Here is a 19,166-nt window from a genome sequence, read left to right as displayed (position 1 = left end):
GAATCCCTTATGTGCTGTATAGGCTAGCAGCATCCTAATGAATTCAAGTCTGGCTACAGGGGCATAGGTCTCATCATAGTCTAACCCTTCTACTTGATTGAACCCTTTAGCTACTAACCTAGCTTTGTTTCTAACTATTTCGCCTTGATCATTTAATTTGTTTCTAAAGACCCATTTAGTATCAATTATGGTCTTGTTAACGGGTTTAGGCACTAATTCCCAGACCTGATTTCTTTCAAATTGGGTCAATTCTTCTTGCATTGCTAAGGTCCAGTCTGGGTCTGGTAGGGCTTCATCTATAGTTTTGGGTTCAATTTTGGAAATCAGGGTTATTTGGCTTAGGTTCCTGTAAGATGATTTAGTTCTGACTCCTTGAGTTGGGTCACCCAAAATTTGGTCAGATAGATGATTAGTGCTTATTCTAGTCGGTCTTAAATTTGGGTTGATAATTGGTTCTTATGATTCATTAAGTTCAGGTTGAATTTCGTCATCATCTTCTGTGTTTCTTGAATTAACATTTTCTGTATTATTATTTATTATATTGGGTGATTTATTTTCTTCATCAAATATTACATTTATTGTTTCTTCAACTTTTAGAGTATTTTTGTTGTAAACTCTATATGCCCTACTGGTTGTTGAGTACCCTAAAAATATTTCTGGGGTTGTTTTTGATGAAAATTTTCCTAAATAGTCTTTAGTGTTTAAAATGAATACTTTACACCCAAATACTTTTAAATAATTTAAGTTAGAAATTTTATTATAGTAAATTTCATAGGGTGTTTTATTATAAAATTTGTTAATTAAATAAAATGGTGAAACAGCAAGTCAGCTTCACGCGAGGATCAAAGATATCCTTAACGGGATTCACGTGATAGGCCACCAGATGGAAAACAGAGATCTGATAAGGTACGCATTAAACGCATTTCCACGCAATAGTTTGTGGGCATCTATCGTGGATGCCTACAAAATTTCTAAAAATTTATCTAAACTAAAATTAGATGAACTTTTCTATGAATTAGAACTACATGAGCAAACTAACACCGGGGTCGAGAAAGGTATTGCTTTGCTTGCAGGTTCCTCCAAAGAAAAGAAGAACAAGCCTGAACCTGAAGAAGATTCTGACCAGGATTCTGAAGACGAAGAGTATCTGGTGAACTTGGTAAGGAAAATGTTCACCAGGAGGAAGAAGAGCTTCAGCAAGAAGGACCTGCAGAAGATCAACACTCCAACTGAACCGAGGAACATAACGTGCTTCGGATGCAACAAAAAGGGGCACTACAAGAACGAGTATCCAAGATTGAAGAACGATAAAATGAAGCCGACCAAAAAGAAGGCCCTCAAAGCAACGTGGGACGACTCATCTTTGGAAGAATCGGAGGACGAAGATCAGAAGAACCAGAGTTACCTCGCGCTGATGGCCCGTGAAGCAGAGTCCGAGGACGAATCGAAAGACGGGTCCGAACCCGAATCAAGCCACGAGTCCGTACTTGTTTCCGAAGGTCCCGAAGAAGTATACCTAAATTTAAATAGAAAGTTTTTTAAAATTATTTCTTGTTTAAATAGCAAATTAGTTAAATCTGAAAATGAAAACAAATTGCTCCTTGAGGAGAATCAAAACCTCAAGGAATAAATAACAAATAATAATCCAACTCAAGATCTAACACTTGAGGAGGAAAATTTGACACTAAAATTAGAAATTAACAAATTAAAAGATATGTTAGAAAAATTCACAACAAGATCTAAGAACTTAGATCTAATCTTAAATAACCAAAAAATAATTTACAATAAAACCGGACTTAGCTATAAGTCAAGCTCAAATAAAACATTTAAATTATTAATAACCCAACACAAACCAACAAATAAAGCTTGGGTTCCAAAAGCGTGTTTAACCACACAAGTAGGACTTAACCAATACTACATACCTAAAGAAAAAATATACTATATAAAATCAGATAAATCAAATAAAAACCTAAATACAAATCTAAATCAACAAGTTCAAAAACTAAACATTTTAAAACCCACCAAAATTTAGAATATCATGAAGTTAAATATAACTATAAAAGAAATAGACATAAACCTAGAAAGAAAAAATTAAATTAAAGGTCAATAATTCAGGGGGAGACTCTAGAATAGCTGGCACCTCCAAAACTAACCTACCCGGCAGGGTACTTAGGACTAATTAGAAAAGAGTTCAAGTTTAACTTGAAAAATGGTACTGGTAAAGTTTTGGATGATAGTACGTCAGGGAAGCTCAGTCTATGCATGTCTAGGAAGATATGACTTCGACCTGGTACTTTTGGCTAAGTGAAACTGACCGAAGCTACCCTTAATGGATCATAACTAGTTAGACCAAGGTTTTGTACTAAGTCCAGTGGATAGGACTATCTGGAAAACCTCGAAGGCATGGTTACTCTAATGATGTGCAAGTGACTCATTATAGCTTAGAAGTTTATCCAGAGAATGCTTATTAAAATTAAATTAAAATCAAAATTAAACTTAAAAAATTTATGTTAACTTAAAAATTCATTTTAACTTAAAAATTCATTTAAAAAAATTATTTTAAAAATTTATGTTAACTTAAAAATTCATTTAAAAAATTTATTTTAACTTAAAAATTTATTTTAATTTAACTTAAAAATTTATTTTAACTTAAAAGTTTATTTTTTTAAAAAATTATTTATAAAAAATTATTTTAACTTAAAAATTCATTTTAAAAATTTATTTTAATTTAACTTAAAAATTTATTTAAAAAAATATTTTAACTTAAAAATTCATTTTAACTTAAAAATTCATTTTAACTTAAAAATTCATTTTAAACATTTATTTTAAAAATTTATTTTAAAAATTTTATTTTAACTTAAAAATTTATTTAAAAAATTTATTTTAACTTAAAAATTTATTTTAACAATTTATTTTAAAAATTTATTTTAACTTAAAAAAACCCGAAGTCAGAAACCAGGGGCGCCCACCCTTGGTATTCTCTTTCGGGGCGCCCGGAAGGGACTCCGGGCGCCCCGCCCCAGCTAACCCCGAGTGCCTGGGAATGGTCCGGGTGCCTGGAGCCCCCTATAAATAGGGGGGCAGGGGCGTCCTCAGCTTTTGCACCACCTCCCCTCACTCTTGTTAAGGCTCGTTTTGAGCTTTACTACGAGAGTGATCAAATCTAAAATTTTAATCTACGGTTATTCCTTTACTGTGAATCAACCGAGGTCGTCAGCTCTAAAATTTTATTCACGATGCCTCGGTAAATTTCTTTCATCTCCGAAATTTGTTTAAATATTTCATTGATTACCTGCTTAAGTATAATTTCTTTTATAATGTAGAAAGCGCTCTAGATCTAGTGCTGGACCCTCGACTGCTAGTTTAGACCCTAGGTTTCCCACTAATGAACTTAGGGTTAAGTTTGAGTCAACCATCTATATGACCATTAGGACTAAATGTCTAGATAGAGCCTTCTTTTTACGTTCTTGCGTTCTAGTTATAGAGGTTATTAGCCACTATAACTTGCGGAACCTTGTTTACTGTACCAATTTAGTAAATATAGATTTATGTGGTGAGTTTTATAATAACTTGGTTAGGGTAGATGATCTCACTTATGTTACTAGGGTAGCTGGTACGTATATTACACTATCCCCTACCACTATCCAGGACTTCTTAGGGGTACGACCATCTGCATGTCATTTTCAGTGTTACCCCCTAGGGATCTACCATTTGGTGATCCCTACTCACACATCACTCTGGATACGATTTATTCGTATTTTTTCGGAGGAGAGCATGTACCCCATCGTGACTATGTTCAGGTCAGTTGACCTTCGAGTTCATGACTATGCACTATATATGGTCTTAGTTTACTACATACTACTACTATCCACTCGCAACATAGCGATGATGCGTCCATTCCATTCCATTCTTTTGTACGCACTTTGCCATAGACTAGACATAGATATTAGTCTACATATATTTCAGACCATTATCTACGCAGTTGGATATGTCACCAGCGCTCGAGTTCATATGCCATATTGTCATATTTTGACGGCATATTTCGCTCACCTCCACATCAACGTCACCCGAGGTAATGTTCAGGGCATGACTGAGTTCGACGTCATAGGATCTAGGAGCTTCTCATTAACGGGTGCCCACGTAGATGAGGATGATGGTGTCATGTCTTAGCAGAGAGGGGCACAACACCAGCCAGACCCAGATGCCCAGGAGGCAGCAGAGCATGATGAGTTTATGGTTGCGTTGTTCGGCGACGACGCTCCAGCTCCGGCACCAGCTCCACCTCTAGGTCGAGCACCCCATCCTGCACATCGCACTCTAGGCGAACGAGTTGCTGGACTCGAGCTATCCATGACAAGTCTTCGGCAGGAGGTCTTGGACCTGAGACAAGACACGAGGCAGGATATCTCGGACCTGAGACGAGATGTGAGACAGGATATCTCGGACCTTCGACATGATCTATCCAGTTCCCGAAAGGATGCCCGGACACGTCACGCTGAACTGATCGAGATGTTCCGTTCCTTCGGAGCCGGACCATCCGGACCACACCCCTCCTCCTCATCTTGATAGACATCCCGACCACTATGTACTCTTTATCATGATCATTGTACCCTGACTTTGATATTGATTTATGATATCCTGAACTACACCTACTTAGGTATATATTAACTTTGAAAATGATAGATCCTGAGGTGTCTAATAGACTAGAAATCTTAAAATTGTTTTCAAAAATAGCCGTTTTCAAATTTTAAGGTAAAATATTTTTATGTTTTCAAAATTTCAAAACAGTCTTAGCCTTAGACTAGAAAAATTCCCTAAAAATCATGTTCCCCTAGGGCTAGTACTTGAGCATCTCACCAACACCCTAGGATTCCCTTGTTTGTGATTGCCAAACATAGAAAGGGGTGAGATGCATAGGCAAGTTGCTTGGACTTAAGATGCTTATGTCAGTGCATCAATATGAGTCTGGGTGTTAAATACCGAACAGATATTAATCAAATTAAGTCATTCAGTGTAGTCAAATACTAACTGATGCTTAGACTTAACTTGACTAACCAAGTGAAAGTTGATATCCTCTTAATAGTCAGTAAGTAGCTAACTGGTTAGACAGATTTTGTATATCAGGTTCAGGGGGAGAAATTATTTTTTTAAAAAAAAAAATTAAAAGTTTTCTTAAAAACATTTTGAAACTAACTTTTACAAAACTTAGGGCGTTTCTTTTCTTAAAAGTTTTTTGGGTTTTAAAAATTAAACTTGAAAATTGGATCTACCTTAGTTAAATTTTTTGTTGAAAATTAAATTTTACGAACTAAATTTTTGGAAATTGGAAATTTAAAGATTACTTTTGACTTAGTGTTTGAAAATTGAAAATAGAGTTCACTTAATATTGAAAATTTTACTCTTGTAAAATTTTCAATATAAAACTTATGTTTTAAAGGTTTTGAAAATTTGGTGAACTTTTTCTTTAATAAATATACTATCTTTCTAACTTAACCATTTTTTCAAATCTAGCTAAATCTTGTTAAAAATTATTCCTTCAAAGCTATTTTTCTTTTTGAAAAGGTTAAGAAATACTTTTTAGAGTAAATTATTTAATTTAACTCCCTTAAGTCGATCTGATTTATATTTACATTTTCTTTTGCAAAGACTTTGTATTTTAGATTAATGTTTATTTTTAATAAATGCCAAAGGGGGAGTGTTAGGTGGTTAAGTTAGCTAAAATAAAATTGAAAATAAAAACTAACTTAAAAACCTGTTAATGCTTGTTTTACTTGCATTTTACACTAACTTAACCAAGTTGGAATTCCATCAAAAGGGGGAGATTGTTGGTGCGGTTAGCACTAACGGTCGAACCCAGGTTTTGATTAATGACAAAATAGGTTAAGTTAGTTTTACTGTTGATCTAACACTTTGATCGAGTGTGCAGGGGAAGTCCAGACAGGTCGACGGGTTGACCGGATGTCTGGCACGAAGCCCAGCTAGGTCGACGGGCTGACCGGATAGCTGGCACGAAATCCAAACGGGTCGATGGGCTGAACGGACGTTTGGCATGAAGTCCAGCTAGGTCGACGGGCTGACCGGATAGCTGGCATGAAGTCCAGACGAGTCGAAGGGCTGACCGGACATCTGACAGGTAAGTGGAGGTAAGTCACTGGAGGGGAGTGACTGTGAGGACGCGTTCCCGGGAAGGGAACTTAGGCGCCGACCTGACTTAGAACCATCTCGGAACTCTAAGTCGTGATCTTGACTAGATTCCGGTCTCGGAGAGATGGAATCTAATTACTATTTTTCTTATCTATAAAACTGTGCTAACAATCCGTGTTGCAGGGTATAATTGCTTCGGACTAAAGTTTTTCTTGTAGGAAGGAATCTGCTGGAAAACTTGGGTCCGGGTGCCCGGGAGGTACCCAGGCCCCCGGAGGCAAATTCTATCATTTTCGCATCGTCGCCACGTGGAGCCTCCTGGTTGGGTCGGCTACGTCATGGTCGAGGCGCCCTGAAGGTTCCAGGCGTCTCGAGCCTTCTATATAAGGAGGGTCAAAGGCGGAGCTCTAACAACAACTCTGAATTCGATCTCTGGTGGTCCTGTGACGTTGCGAAAAGCTCTTCGACAAAGTCCCAGTTCGCTCTTTCCTTACTAATTGTCGGTTTTTATTTTTCCTAATTAATTCTAGCATTTCTGTACTTAATTCTTCTATAATCATTATTCGAATTAATTAGTGATTGCTCATCGAAAGCACCAGTATGTGCGGGCCTTGGAGTAGGAGTCGACACAGGCTCCGAACCAAGTAAATCGAACTGTGTCAGTATTGTTTTTTTCGCTTATTCGTTTTCCGCTGCTTAACTCTTTGCGAAAGTTTTTCGATATTCACCCCCCTCTATCGAATGATCACGATCCAACACTTTCTGCCTGGTGTCTGGTCTTCTTGATTTTAACATAGAAGTCCTCACTTTCTTTGTTCGAGGTTAATATTGTACCCACATGGCTCAATCAGACCATAGCTTTTGTGCACAGTCGGCGGTTAAACCTTCTGGCAGTCCAGACTCTATACCAATTGTTGGATCGAAAAAAATTTAGATATCTCCACAATGACATGATATTATCCACTTTGGGCCTAAATCCTCATGGTTTTGCTCTTGGGCTCTACCCAAAAGGCCTCATGCCAATGGAGATATCTTTCTCTTATAAACCCATGATCTTTTCCATATGTTTTTAATATAAGACTATGTTTGCAACCTTACAATCCCAACATAATCTATTATTTAATAACTATGACTATAGTACCATGTTTTAAAATTTTTATACATAAATTATAATTAATAAAATATTCATCAAAGACTCTATTAATCTACAACCGAATGTTCGAATAAAAAAGAAATATTTTTCTTTATATATGTTCTTTGTTGTTGGTAGGTTTCATTAATTAATTTTTGTAATGTGATATGTACTTATAATATCTAGTTAATTTCTGAATCTGTCCATGCTCACAAGGTGTATATCATGAGATGGGTAGACTTTGATACGTTGTCCATCTTATGGTGCACACCTAGTGTAATGTTTTTTTTTCTTAATGATTTTTAAAATTTTCTTTGTTAAATGAGGAAGTAGTGTCAGCTGGCTTAGTTTGGATGTAAACGTTTACTTTGGTGAGTATGCAGTCTGGAAGTCCCCCACAACTCGCGTCAACTTCCCCCTAAAAGAGAATATGATATTTCCTTTCGTTAGATTTGATTAATTTTAGTGAGACATAATCTACTTATAGTAGTAATAGTAACTTAATAGATCATGGTTTCCCATCTATCGAACATAAAACAATGGATTTCATAATTTCATTCTACCAGTGAACATAAAATAAACACTAGTAAATTCTCGATTTAGCCGAGGAAGAACGCAGGTTTTCTCTTTATTTCTTTCTTTCCAAAAAAGAAAAACGTTTTCTTTTGCTCATGATTAATATTCAAGAAAATGTTAAAATAATTGCTTGCTGGTGTGGCAGAACAGAAAAGTGTTGTAACAGTTGGAAATTCAAACATTTTTCTAGATGTGAGAAACAGATGGAGATTGGCAAGAACAGGGCACAAAAATTTCCTTTAATTCCCAAAAGTGGGACCTTTTTCCATGTATAAAATGAGGGGGAGAGGGAGCCCCATGCTCATCATCAGTTCATCCCAACTCACGTTTATTTCATTCAATTGATCTCCGGTGCGTTCATGTTCTTTTTCTTTTTGTTTTTTTAAGTTCTTTATTTTGATTTTATTTCTGAGCTCCAGAGAGCTCGTCTGGCTTTCTTTCTCGCGGTAGAACTCTCTTCTTCTTGTTGTAAGATTTTTCCTTCATAAATTTATGTTCTCGGAAAGATACACACATTGAAAAACCTGCACACTGAGTGGTCATGGTGGAACAGAGTCAAAGGATAAATGCTCATTTACTAGCATTTGCATGATATTATTTTGTTGTTAAATGCTGAACTCTCCCAAGAAAATCGACGAGAAGGCAAAGGAAAACGGAAAAAGCAAGTTAAGCGTTTGAATCCCCTTCGTTTGGCTGGTTCTATACACGTTTCAGTTATGCCCGATGGATTCACTCAAAAGTTTTGACCTTTGTTTTTTGTTAGAAACTGCCAGTAACGCTTTGTTTTCAGATAAAATGGTTTACTCGTGTGATTTTTGCTGGATCATAACAGATCTCCATAATGGACACTGAATTCTGTACTGAATCCAGATCAGTTATCTCTGTCAACATCCCTGTTCACTGTGTTTGGTTACATTGCAGTGTGCGTTTCTGAAGCAATTGGAAAGATCACCGGAGACAATGTCTGAACGCGCCTTGGCTCGTGCCCAGAGTGTTCGGGAGCGCATCGGCGACTCCCTTTCGTCCCGCCCTAACGAACTCATCGCGCTCTTCTCAAGGTTTGATCCATTCCATCGCCCTGTGTTTTTTTTTTGAAACACAATTAAAGAACTATTATGAAAGATTGGTCGTCACCTCTATCTGTTTCCTTTTACTCTGTCAGGTTCATTAGTCAGGGAAAGGGAATGCTTCAACCTCACCAGCTGCTGGCTGAATACGAAGCTGCATTCTCGGAAGCCGATAAAGCAAAGCTGAAGGACGGATCATTCGAAGATGTTATCAAGGCTGCACAGGTGCGTTATGAGCAACGACGGCAAGCATTCCTTTTGACCCCTTTTCTCCGGCCGTTTAATTAACGTCGATCGGCTTCTGTTTAGGAAGCCATAGTCATTCCTCCATGGGTCGCTTTAGCTATACGGCCGCGGCCAGGAGTCTGGGAGTACGTTCGGGTGACCATAAGTGAGCTCGCCGTGGAGGAATTGACTGTGCCCGAGTACCTGCATTTCAAGGAGCAACTTGTTGAAGAAAAGTGGGTGATGATGAACATCGAGTTGTGTTCTACTAATTAACGTGCTTGTTAACAAACTTAATCTTCCTTTCAGTGGACAGAATGATGACTTTGTCTTGGAGTTGGATTTTGAGCCCTTCAATGCTTCGTTCCCTCGTCCCTCGCTATCTAAGTCGATTGGCAACGGCGTGCAGTTCCTTAATCGACACCTTTCCTCAAAGTTGTTCCAGGACAAAGAAAGCCTTTATCCCTTGCTGAATTTCCTCCGGAAGCACAATTACAAGGGCACGGTACTTGATTCTCGATCTCTAAGATATCGGATTAGCTCTCTATTATCCTTAGTTTATTTTTTTTTCATGATATTGCAGTCGATGATGCTGAACGACAGAATTCAAAGTCTTGGTGCCCTTCAAGCTTCACTAAGGAAGGCAGAGCAATATCTTCTGAGTATCCCATCAGACACTCCATACTCCCAATTCAATCACCGGTACCTTCTTGAAGAATTTTAAAAGAATATTTTACAAAACTGAAGAATATATAAAGTTGGAAGTTCTTAATTATATATAGCTCAATATGATCATCTTTCAGAAGTTTGCGTTTGATCGATGATCGGACTTTTATTTTGTTGGCTTTAGATTCCAAGAGCTTGGACTAGAAAAGGGATGGGGAGACACGGCTCAGCGCGTGCATCAAAACATCCAATTACTTCTTGATCTTATGGAGGCACCGGATCCCTGCACCTTGGAGAATTTCCTTGGAATCATTCCGATGGTGTTCAACGTCGTAATCCTTTCTCCGCATGGCTACTTCGCGCAAGCTAATGTCTTGGGGTATCCCGACACTGGTGGTCAGGTATGGGTTAATCCTCATTCACGTAGTATGAGATTCGGGCTATAAATGAGTTAAAGCAAGCCAAGCTTTATATATGTTGTTCTAGTTTTGTTTGAGAAGTTAATTGTTGCGGTGCGGAAATCTCATCGTGATGACGCGGTGATAGAAATTAACCTCGCAATCAAGAGTGATGACATATGTCAAAGGCATCGTCAATTCTTGCGGAGATTAACATGAGTCAAAGTGTTTAACGGGAGTTATCCGATGAGGCCCCTCTATGTCTAAGTCATCAGGGAGTCCCAAATAGAGTAATAGAATGACAAAATAAAAAATGGAGTAAAGGCAATCATGAGATTAGATTATGATAGATACATAAAGACTAACATCGCCTCCTTTATATAGGGAGAGAATCCAAAGAGATGCATCTTCTTAAAGAACGCATCTCTTTATAACAGATGTCATGATAACCAACCGCGTCCCTTTACTCAGGAACTCAGTGATGTCGGACAGAATATAGATTATTCTGGGACGTAAAATTACAGAGGGATTAAAAAGAAATAAGAAAGAAATAATGAAATAAGAAGTAACTCAAGATAGCTTTTAAAAAAACCTTCTTGAGAAAATAAGAGCGAGAAATAAAGAACAAAAGAGATGTAATCGTAACGTGGCTTAAGCGAAACCAATTGATTCAATATCAAAATAACTTGTTCTCAAACATCATCTAAGCATAGGTTTATATAGCTCTCAAATTAAAACCCTAAAAAAATCTAAACAGAAAAATAACCAACTAGACTTATTCCCTAAGATTTAGGATAAATTAATTATCAAAACTCGGTTCCTAAGATTTAGGATAAAATTAAATATAGAAAATAAACTAAATTTAATTAACAGATAACTACTTAAAAAAATCTCAATTTTGGATTCTCTTATGTATCAGTCGCTTGGAGTTGAAGAGAACTCGTCCTCGAATTTAGGGTGGGTGTATCCGGTTTCAGAGCACAATGACTTAGGTACTTTACATTAAAAACATTAAAAGTTTTTAAATGACTAGGAAGTCACAACCTGTAAACATTGTCATTAATCTTTTCTAATATCTCGCAAGGTCTAATCTTTCGATCTTTGAGCTTGTTGTATTCACCAACAGGGAAATGATCACGAGTTAATACAACCCAAACCATATTACCAATGTCAAAAAGAACCTGACGTCGATGCCGATCTGCCCTGATATTGTATTCGGTGTTGCTTTCTTGAACAACTTGCTTAACCTGCTCATGAATAACTCGAAGATGCTCGACCATCTCCTCAGTCTTGGGGTTAGTTTGTCCGAGACGCGAAATAGGGACTAAATCTAGTACCCCAGATGAGTTTCGTCCATAAACAACTTCGAAAGGACTCAAACCAGTGGTCCTGTTCTTGGATCCATTGTATGCGAATTTTGCTTGAGGTAAAACTAGATCTCATTGCTTCGGTTTGGTTCCTGTGAGACCTCTCAAAAGATTTCCTAAGCTCTGATTCACTACTTCGGTCTGACCATCTGTTTGAGGGTGTTAGGCACTGCTGAAGTTTAGCTTTGTCCCTAGCTTTTCCCATAAAGTCTTCCAAAATTGACTGACAAATTTAGTATCATGATCCGAAGTAATAGTTTGAGGAATACCGTGTAAACGCACAATCTCTTTGAAGAAGAGGGTGACAATCCGAACAACATCTATGATTTTTCTGCACGCCACAAAGTGAGCCATCTTGGAGAATCAGTCCACCACAACTAGAATAGAATAAGCATTGGTGAGGGTTCCCTTAGGGTGCGTTTGGTTTGCACCGTTTTTATTTTCATTTTCTGGAAAACGCGCGTTTTCTAGAAAACAGAAAACGACTTTTTGTCATTCTCTGTTTTTCTAGAAAACGATAGCTAATTTTTTAGAAAACGCACGCGAAAAACGTAAACCAAACACCATTTTTTAGAAAACGTGCGTTTTCCAGAAAATGAAAATGGAAGACGCGCGTACCAAACGCCCCCTTAGATTGCTGACAAACAAAGCAATGATCCACAAAATGAGCTACGTCACTAGTTAGCTTGGTCCAATAGAAGTCAGAAGAGATGAGGGCTAATGTCTTATCTCGGTCAAAGTGTCCTTCGTTATGCAATTCACTGATAGTGTGTTGTATATCTAAGAAAGATCCAAAGCCGACAACCTTAATGCTCATGGTAGTAAGCAGGGAAGAATGACAGCTTAGAGAATTTGCAATACGATTAAGACTCCTGGATTGATGCTTCAGTGTGAATGTGAACTCTGGAAGTGCTAGAATGGGTGCTTCAGTCATCTTTTCCTTCACCAGTTGAAAACTAGTTGTAGCTACTTCAATCCACTTGAACTCGTGCCCCTTGAGATACTCAATGATAAGAGCAATTAAGGTGTTGAAATTCTGGATGAATCGACGATAGAAAGAGGCCAATCTATGAAAATTTCGGATGTCGTGAATGATTTTTGGCTGCAACCACTCTAAAACTGCATCTATTTTTGATGGATCTATACGAATACCATTGGTAGACACTATAAATCCAAGAAACAAGATTGAAGTTGTTAAGAAAGAACACTTCATGTTGTTGATGAACAAGTGTTCCCGCCTTTAGCTTCTCAAAAATAATGCGAAGGTGATCAAGGTGCAAAGCTCGTGTCGGGTTATAAATGAGGATGTCGTCCAAGTATACAACCATGAATTTTCCCATGAAAGGTCGTGAGACTTGATGCATGAATCTCATGAACGTGTTGGGTGCATTAGATAGTCTGAAATACATGATCATCCACTCATACAATCCATGTTGTGTCTTGAAGGCATTCTTCCATTTATCTCTGGGCTTGATTCAAATTTGGTGGTATCCACTCCTAAGATCAATCTTAGAGAAGATCTTTGAACTGGAAAGTTGATCCAACATGTCATCTAAGCGAGGAATCGGAAATATATACTTCACCGTGATTGTGGTAATGACTCTACTATTAATACACATGCATCACAAACCGTCTTTCTTTAGCACGAGTAGGGAAGGGACTGCACAAGGGTTTATACTCTCACGAGTATAACCTTGTCTCAATAGCTCCACAACTTGTCGTTATAGTTTTTTAGCATCCTTAGGGCTAACACGGTATGTCGGCCGATTAGGTAAGCTTGACCCTGGAATGAGGTCAATCTGGTATTGAATGTCTCTCCTAGAGGAAAGTCCCAGAGGAAGGTCTTCAGCCATCAAATTAGCAAAGTCGGATAGGAGTTGTTGCACCTCAGCTGGTAGATCCAAGTCTAGGTCTATTTTATCGCTTTTGTAAGGAAGCAAAGTATAGACCAAGTCTTCGTGCTTCATCTTGTTCAAAAATCTGGTCATAGAAAGTAGTGTAGATTTATTAGTTACCAAATCTGAAGGGATTGCATCTCATCCAGACTCCGAATAGAGTGCAACCACGTCAGGAGATAACGAACTCATCATCTTCCTTGTAAGTAGCCTCGATCACCCTTCTTCTAGATTCAAAAGGAAAGTTGATAGTTTTATTTTCTCCTCGTAACAACTCCAAGGGGAACATAGCCATGTTGGATAGTACGAGATGATTGCGTCACTGGATGCTCCTGCATCAGACGCCCCAAGTTGAAAAGAACTCGTCCTCGAGTTTAAAATAATATCTTCAATATCCATAGTCTCCCTTTTCTTCGCATTGTCTTCCGATATGGCACAAACTACATTCTCAAATAAGACCAAAATCTCATGGTCATCACCATAGAGTACGTACTTCGTCAACTTCATCATCAAATTTCGGTTCGCCTAGTGCTTCGATCTTGTTTTTTTCGTAAATTGGATCATCGAATAATTCGATCTTGTCATCGTCTTCGCTGCCTCCTGCAATTGGATGATTGAGAGACTAGGATTGGTCATACTCGATGTTGTCGAGGTCCGCATCCTCATGGTTGTCTCTGTCGCCGTGAGAGGAAGGGGGGCGTAGAGGCACTAGGGAGTTGGTATTCTCTCAAAGTTGTAGGTGGTGGGGTGGTTGAACTTGTATTTCTCGAAATCAAACTTGTGCTTGGAAAACTCTTCTCGATTGGAAATTAGAGATTTTTCAAAAAGGGAATAAAGGAACTTACGATATTTACGTTCTCATGTCGTAAGACGTTGAGATAACTTTATGACTTGTCTCTGTAGATACTGAATCTCATTTGGGTGCTACGATCACAATGTGAAGATTTCTCAGTCAGAACCTGCCTTTCACGATTATGACCACGTCCACGACGACCTTCCATTGGATCTTAATGAGCTCTGATAGCAACTGACGCCGAGCAGAATATAGATTATTCTGGGGCGTGAAGTTATAGAGGGATTAAGAAGAAACAAGAGAGAAATAACGAACTAAGAAGTAGCTCAAGATAGATTTAAAAAAAAAACCTTAGAAAATAACAGCGGAAAATAAAGAACAAAAGAGATGTAGCCGTAACGTGGCTTAAGCAAAACCAATTGATTCAATGTCAAAATAACTTGTCCCCAAACATCATCTAAGCATAGGTTTATATAGTTATCAAAATTCTCAAAAAAAATCAAAAAAAGGAAAATAACCAACTAGACTTATTCACTAAGATTTAGGATAAATTAACTATTAAGACTCGGTTCTAAGATTTTGGACAAATTAAATATAAAAAATAAACTAAACTTAATTAACGGATAACTACTTTTAAAAACTCTAATTTTGAATTCTCTCCTGCATCACTTAGAAGGTTGGGAAGTCGGGAAGCCAAAAAATCTCGAGGTCAGCAAGTGAAATCGGTTTGGCTCGGTTGGTCAGAGATTGTTGATATGCCACATGAAGTTTGACCACATCCTGGATCATGTTACACAATTCTTCAGTTATGACTCCTACTTGGACTTACCTCCGCATCATTAATCAAGCCTATAGGTTAAACGAGTCTAAAATTAATCGAGTTGTTAAATTAATTAGTTTGATTACTTGAGCTCTCAATTGGAGTTTGCTTTATTGTTTAATTTTCTTTTACAATTTTAAACTTGTTTAGTTGATTGTTAAACTTATATTCTAAGATTGTTAGTTCGTTTTGAGAAATTTTATAAAAGATTTATTAATGAATATATATGATTCATAATTTTAATTTATAAATATTAACGAGTATCTTAATTATGCCAAAAGTTTGTTCATTTACAGCCCTATATGAGATGCGTTTCAAGCAAGTTGTCTTAATTGCAGGTTGTTTACATTCTGGATCAAGTCCGTGCCTTGGAGAATGAAATGCTGCTCAGGATCAAGCAGCAAGGACTCGACATCACACCTAGAATTCTCATTGTAAGCCTTGAATTAATTAATGCGCATAAACTGGCTCGTTTTCTATGTCATTGATATATATATATTCACACTCTCTGGACGATGCAGGTGACCAGATTGCTTCCTGATGCAGCAGGCACTACTTGCGGACAGAGACTTGAGAAAGTTCTTGGAACCGAGCACACTCACATTCTTCGAGTCCCATTTAGAAGTGGGAATGGAATTGTTCGCAAATGGATCTCTCGTTTTGAAGTATGGCCTTTCCTAGAGACCTACACTGAGGTAAACCTCAATAGAACTGTAAATGGCATGAATAGAGCTACCCTTTTAAGCTTTAATTTCACGCCAAGATTCATCGAGTTCTTTTGAATTTCGACTGTAGGACGTCGCAAATGAGTTGGCAGGAGAGCTGCAAGCAATCCCTGACCTGATCATTGGGAACTACAGCGATGGCAATCTAGTCTCCACTTTGCTGGCACACAAATTAGGAGTAACTCAGGTCTGAATTCCCCCTACTTTACAATTGGTGCGTCGAATTTAATTATATACGCGGATTGTCGATGTTTGTTTAATTTTCCTGTTTATGCATGCAGTGCACCATCGCCCATGCACTGGAGAAAACCAAGTATCCTAACTCAGACATTTACTGGAAGAAGTTTGAGAATCAGTATCACTTCTCTTGTCAGTTCACAGCTGATTTGATCGCCATGAATCATGCTGACTTTATCATCACTAGCACCTTCCAGGAGATTGCCGGAAGGTATCATTAATTCTTCTGCAAAATCTTAAATCCTTTTTCGTCTTAGCTAGCTTGGCAAGTGAGAAGGCTCTCCATATTGTAAATGATTTCAGCAAGGAAACTGTTGGGCAGTACGAAACTCACACTGCCTTTACTATGCCTGGGCTCTACCGAGTCGTTCACGGAATCGACGTCTTTGATCCAAAGTTTAACATTGTCTCCCCTGGAGCCGACATGTCCATCTACTTCCCGTGCTCGGAGACGAGCAAGAGACTCACTTCTCTCCACCCTGAGATCGAGGAACTGCTCTTCCATCCGGAAGACAACACTGAGCACAAGTAAGCACGAACCGATCGAGAGACAGATTCGGTCAGTACGTACTCTTCTTCGATTTGGCTACTGACTCAAATTAAGCGCGCAGGGGCATGCTTAAGGACACCAAGAAACCCATTATCTTCTCCATGGCGAGGCTGGACCGAGTAAAGAACCTGACAGGCTTGGTCGAGTTCTATGGCCGAAATGAACGCTTGAAGGAGCTGGTGAACCTTGTGGTCGTGTGCGGAGACCACGGAAAAGAATCCAAGGACAAGGAGGAACAGGCGGAGTTCAAGAAGATGTACGATTTGATCGAACAGTACGACCTCCACGGACACATTCGCTGGATCTCCGCGCAGATGAACCGTGTCCGCAATGGCGAGCTCTACCGATACATCGCTGACACAAAAGGAGCTTTTGTTCAAGTACTTGCTACTCCAATTCCCCTTGAAGTTGAATTTACATACTTGACAAACCTTTCTCTTCCTCGCTTCTTTTCTTAGCCTGCCTTCTACGAAGCCTTCGGACTCACGGTCGTCGAAGCCATGACTTGTGGTCTGCCGACGTTTGCGACTGTTCATGGAGGACCCGGAGAGATTATTGTAAATGGAGTATCAGGCTTCCACATTGATCCTTACCAGGGCGACAAGGCTTCTGAGATCATTGTAAATTTCTTTGACAAGTGCAAGGAAGACCCGTCTCACTGGGAAAAAATCTCGCAAGGAGGGTTACGAAGAATCGAAGAGAAGTAAGATCCCGGCCCTCATTCTCACTCGCAAGTCTAATTTGTAGTAAAGACCATCTAATGCCTGATATATTCAAATGAAACAAACCAGGTACACATGGAAGCTCTACTCAGAGAGACTGATGACACTGTCCGGAGTCTATGGTTTCTGGAAGTACGTCTCCAATCTCGATAGGCGTGAAACTCGTCGATATCTCGAGATGTTTTACGCTCTCAAATATCGCAATTTGGTAAAGTCCACACACCTGAGCTGATCTATTTGCTCCATGAGGTTACTGAATTCTTCTACTAATGTTTGCATTGTATTTATATTTTCAGGCTGAGTCTGTTCCTCTTGCAGTTGATGGAGAAGCTGCTGTTAATGGCAGCAAGTAGTTCCATCTTGCATCTATCTGGGTTGGTTTGTTTGGATTTCTCAAACTTAAGGAAGAGGCTAGCTTTATTAGATCAATAGTTTCCTTAATCTGTGCAAGGTCATTGGTGGGGTGGGGGGAGTTATTGTCTTTGAAGTTATCAAAATGTTGTCTTACACACTGTTGTGGTTGTGCTGCAATAAAGTAGCTTCCTTTGTCACAAAAAACCTTCCATTTAATCCCCATAATTTACATCAATATTCCACAATTATCAAACAAGCACAACCCAATCCAACACTTACCTTATCTTTCTCTGTTCTGATCAAGTCTCAATCCATGGCTATAAGTTCAATCTTGAGCAAAATTTACACAGTCTGAGAGTTCAAACACCACTGGCTAGTGACTTGAATATGAGGTTCTTTACATTCGTACAGGTAGCACATTAATCAACATTAATTCTCTCCATGAAGATATTTTGGACAATGATGTAACAGTTAGGCCTTTCAAGTAATTAATCAGATATTTAAGAATAGAATTTTAGCGCACTGTAAGGATTTTCTTCTAGAATGCTGACCGTTTGGATAAAGATCTGTTAGTACTTCTCGAATTATTTTAGTGGTCGATAAGAAATTTTCATAGGACTAGACTAATTATCTCTAGAATTAATCAATTCGAATAGTTGAATACTTGGATGGAATCACCTATGATAGTTCTGTTATATTAGACTACAATGAGTTGTCAATGTAGAGCTCTTCTCTTAAAAATCAAAGTATAGGAAGAGTACATCTTTCTGTTGGTGATCAACATGCGATCTTGCTCCCATGTCAACTCACTAATCTCCTAGGGTATAAACCATGTTACCTTCGAATAGTAATATTGGCGTAAGAATTAAATGAGATCTAACATTCCAATCATAAGAGAATTTGGCTCAAGATGTGCATTTAATCTTGGGCCTTTTGCTTTTGTTTTTTTGGTTATGGGTTGGATTTGGTCATTCTTAGGGTGCCTCCTCTTCTTGTTAGTTTTTGGCTTTAGGGTTTGATTCATGTGGATACTAAATGGCATATATATTGATTCTGTCCGAAAGCGTGAAATCGGAAAGCTGGGGAGGTGGCGGTTACGTTGACTGGCTGTGGACCTCGCTCTGCTCTACAAAACAATTAACGTCAGTGCCGAGTCAAGGTAGGGGTTCTCGGCGTTGGCCCTCCGATGCTCAAGTCAATCATCAGAAAATGTGGAGAAGCAGAGCAACAGTAATGCTATGCGCAAACAATAGATAACGCGTACCTCCACCAGTGATGGACCCCCCTTTATATAGAGCCCTGGTGGGCAGCGCGTGCGCTTCTCGAGGTATGGACACACTCTCCCATATGTCTCATGAAAGGGAATTGTCAAGAAAGTACGTCTAATACCATACCTTGACAAGACATGCATATCCCTGACGCGACAGTAGAAGCTTCTATCGTACGATCCGCTTGTCGACCATGCCTTGTGTCAACGACACTATCTCCCAAAAGG

General features: G+C 38.6%; 1 protein-coding gene across 1 annotated transcript; it reads left to right on the top strand.

Moving 5' to 3' along the window:
- Window positions 1-8,052: 8,052 nt before the first annotated feature.
- LOC122020157 (sucrose synthase 2-like) lies at window positions 8,053-17,906 on the top strand. Its single transcript, XM_042577939.1, has 16 exons — window positions 8,053-8,203; window positions 8,774-8,910; window positions 9,015-9,144; window positions 9,229-9,380; window positions 9,454-9,649; window positions 9,728-9,846; window positions 9,995-10,211; window positions 15,422-15,517; window positions 15,605-15,778; window positions 15,879-15,995; window positions 16,090-16,256; window positions 16,349-16,573; window positions 16,657-16,975; window positions 17,054-17,298; window positions 17,387-17,525; window positions 17,614-17,906. The coding sequence occupies exons 2-16, from the start codon at window positions 8,813-8,815 to the stop codon at window positions 17,668-17,670; spliced, it is 2,451 nt and encodes an 816-aa protein (XP_042433873.1). The 5' UTR covers window positions 8,053-8,203; window positions 8,774-8,812; the 3' UTR covers window positions 17,671-17,906.
- Window positions 17,907-19,166: the final 1,260 nt, after the last annotated feature.

The sequence above is a fragment of the Zingiber officinale genome, chromosome 9A (genome assembly GCF_018446385.1).
Source record: "Zingiber officinale cultivar Zhangliang chromosome 9A, Zo_v1.1, whole genome shotgun sequence".
NCBI lineage: Eukaryota > Viridiplantae > Streptophyta > Magnoliopsida > Zingiberales > Zingiberaceae > Zingiber > Zingiber officinale.
This window is presented reverse-complemented; position numbering and strand designations above follow the sequence as displayed.

Coding starts and splice junctions, on each gene's coding strand:
- LOC122020157 (XM_042577939.1), top strand. CDS start 8,813: ATGTCTGAACGCGCCTTGGCTCGTGCCCAGAGTGTTCGGGAGCGCATC. Junction 9,145..9,228: donor ATGTTATCAAGGCTGCACAG/GTGCGTTATGAG, acceptor GCTTCTGTTTAG/GAAGCCATAGTCATTCCTCC. Junction 17,299..17,386: donor TTACGAAGAATCGAAGAGAA/GTAAGATCCCGG, acceptor GAAACAAACCAG/GTACACATGGAAGCTCTACT.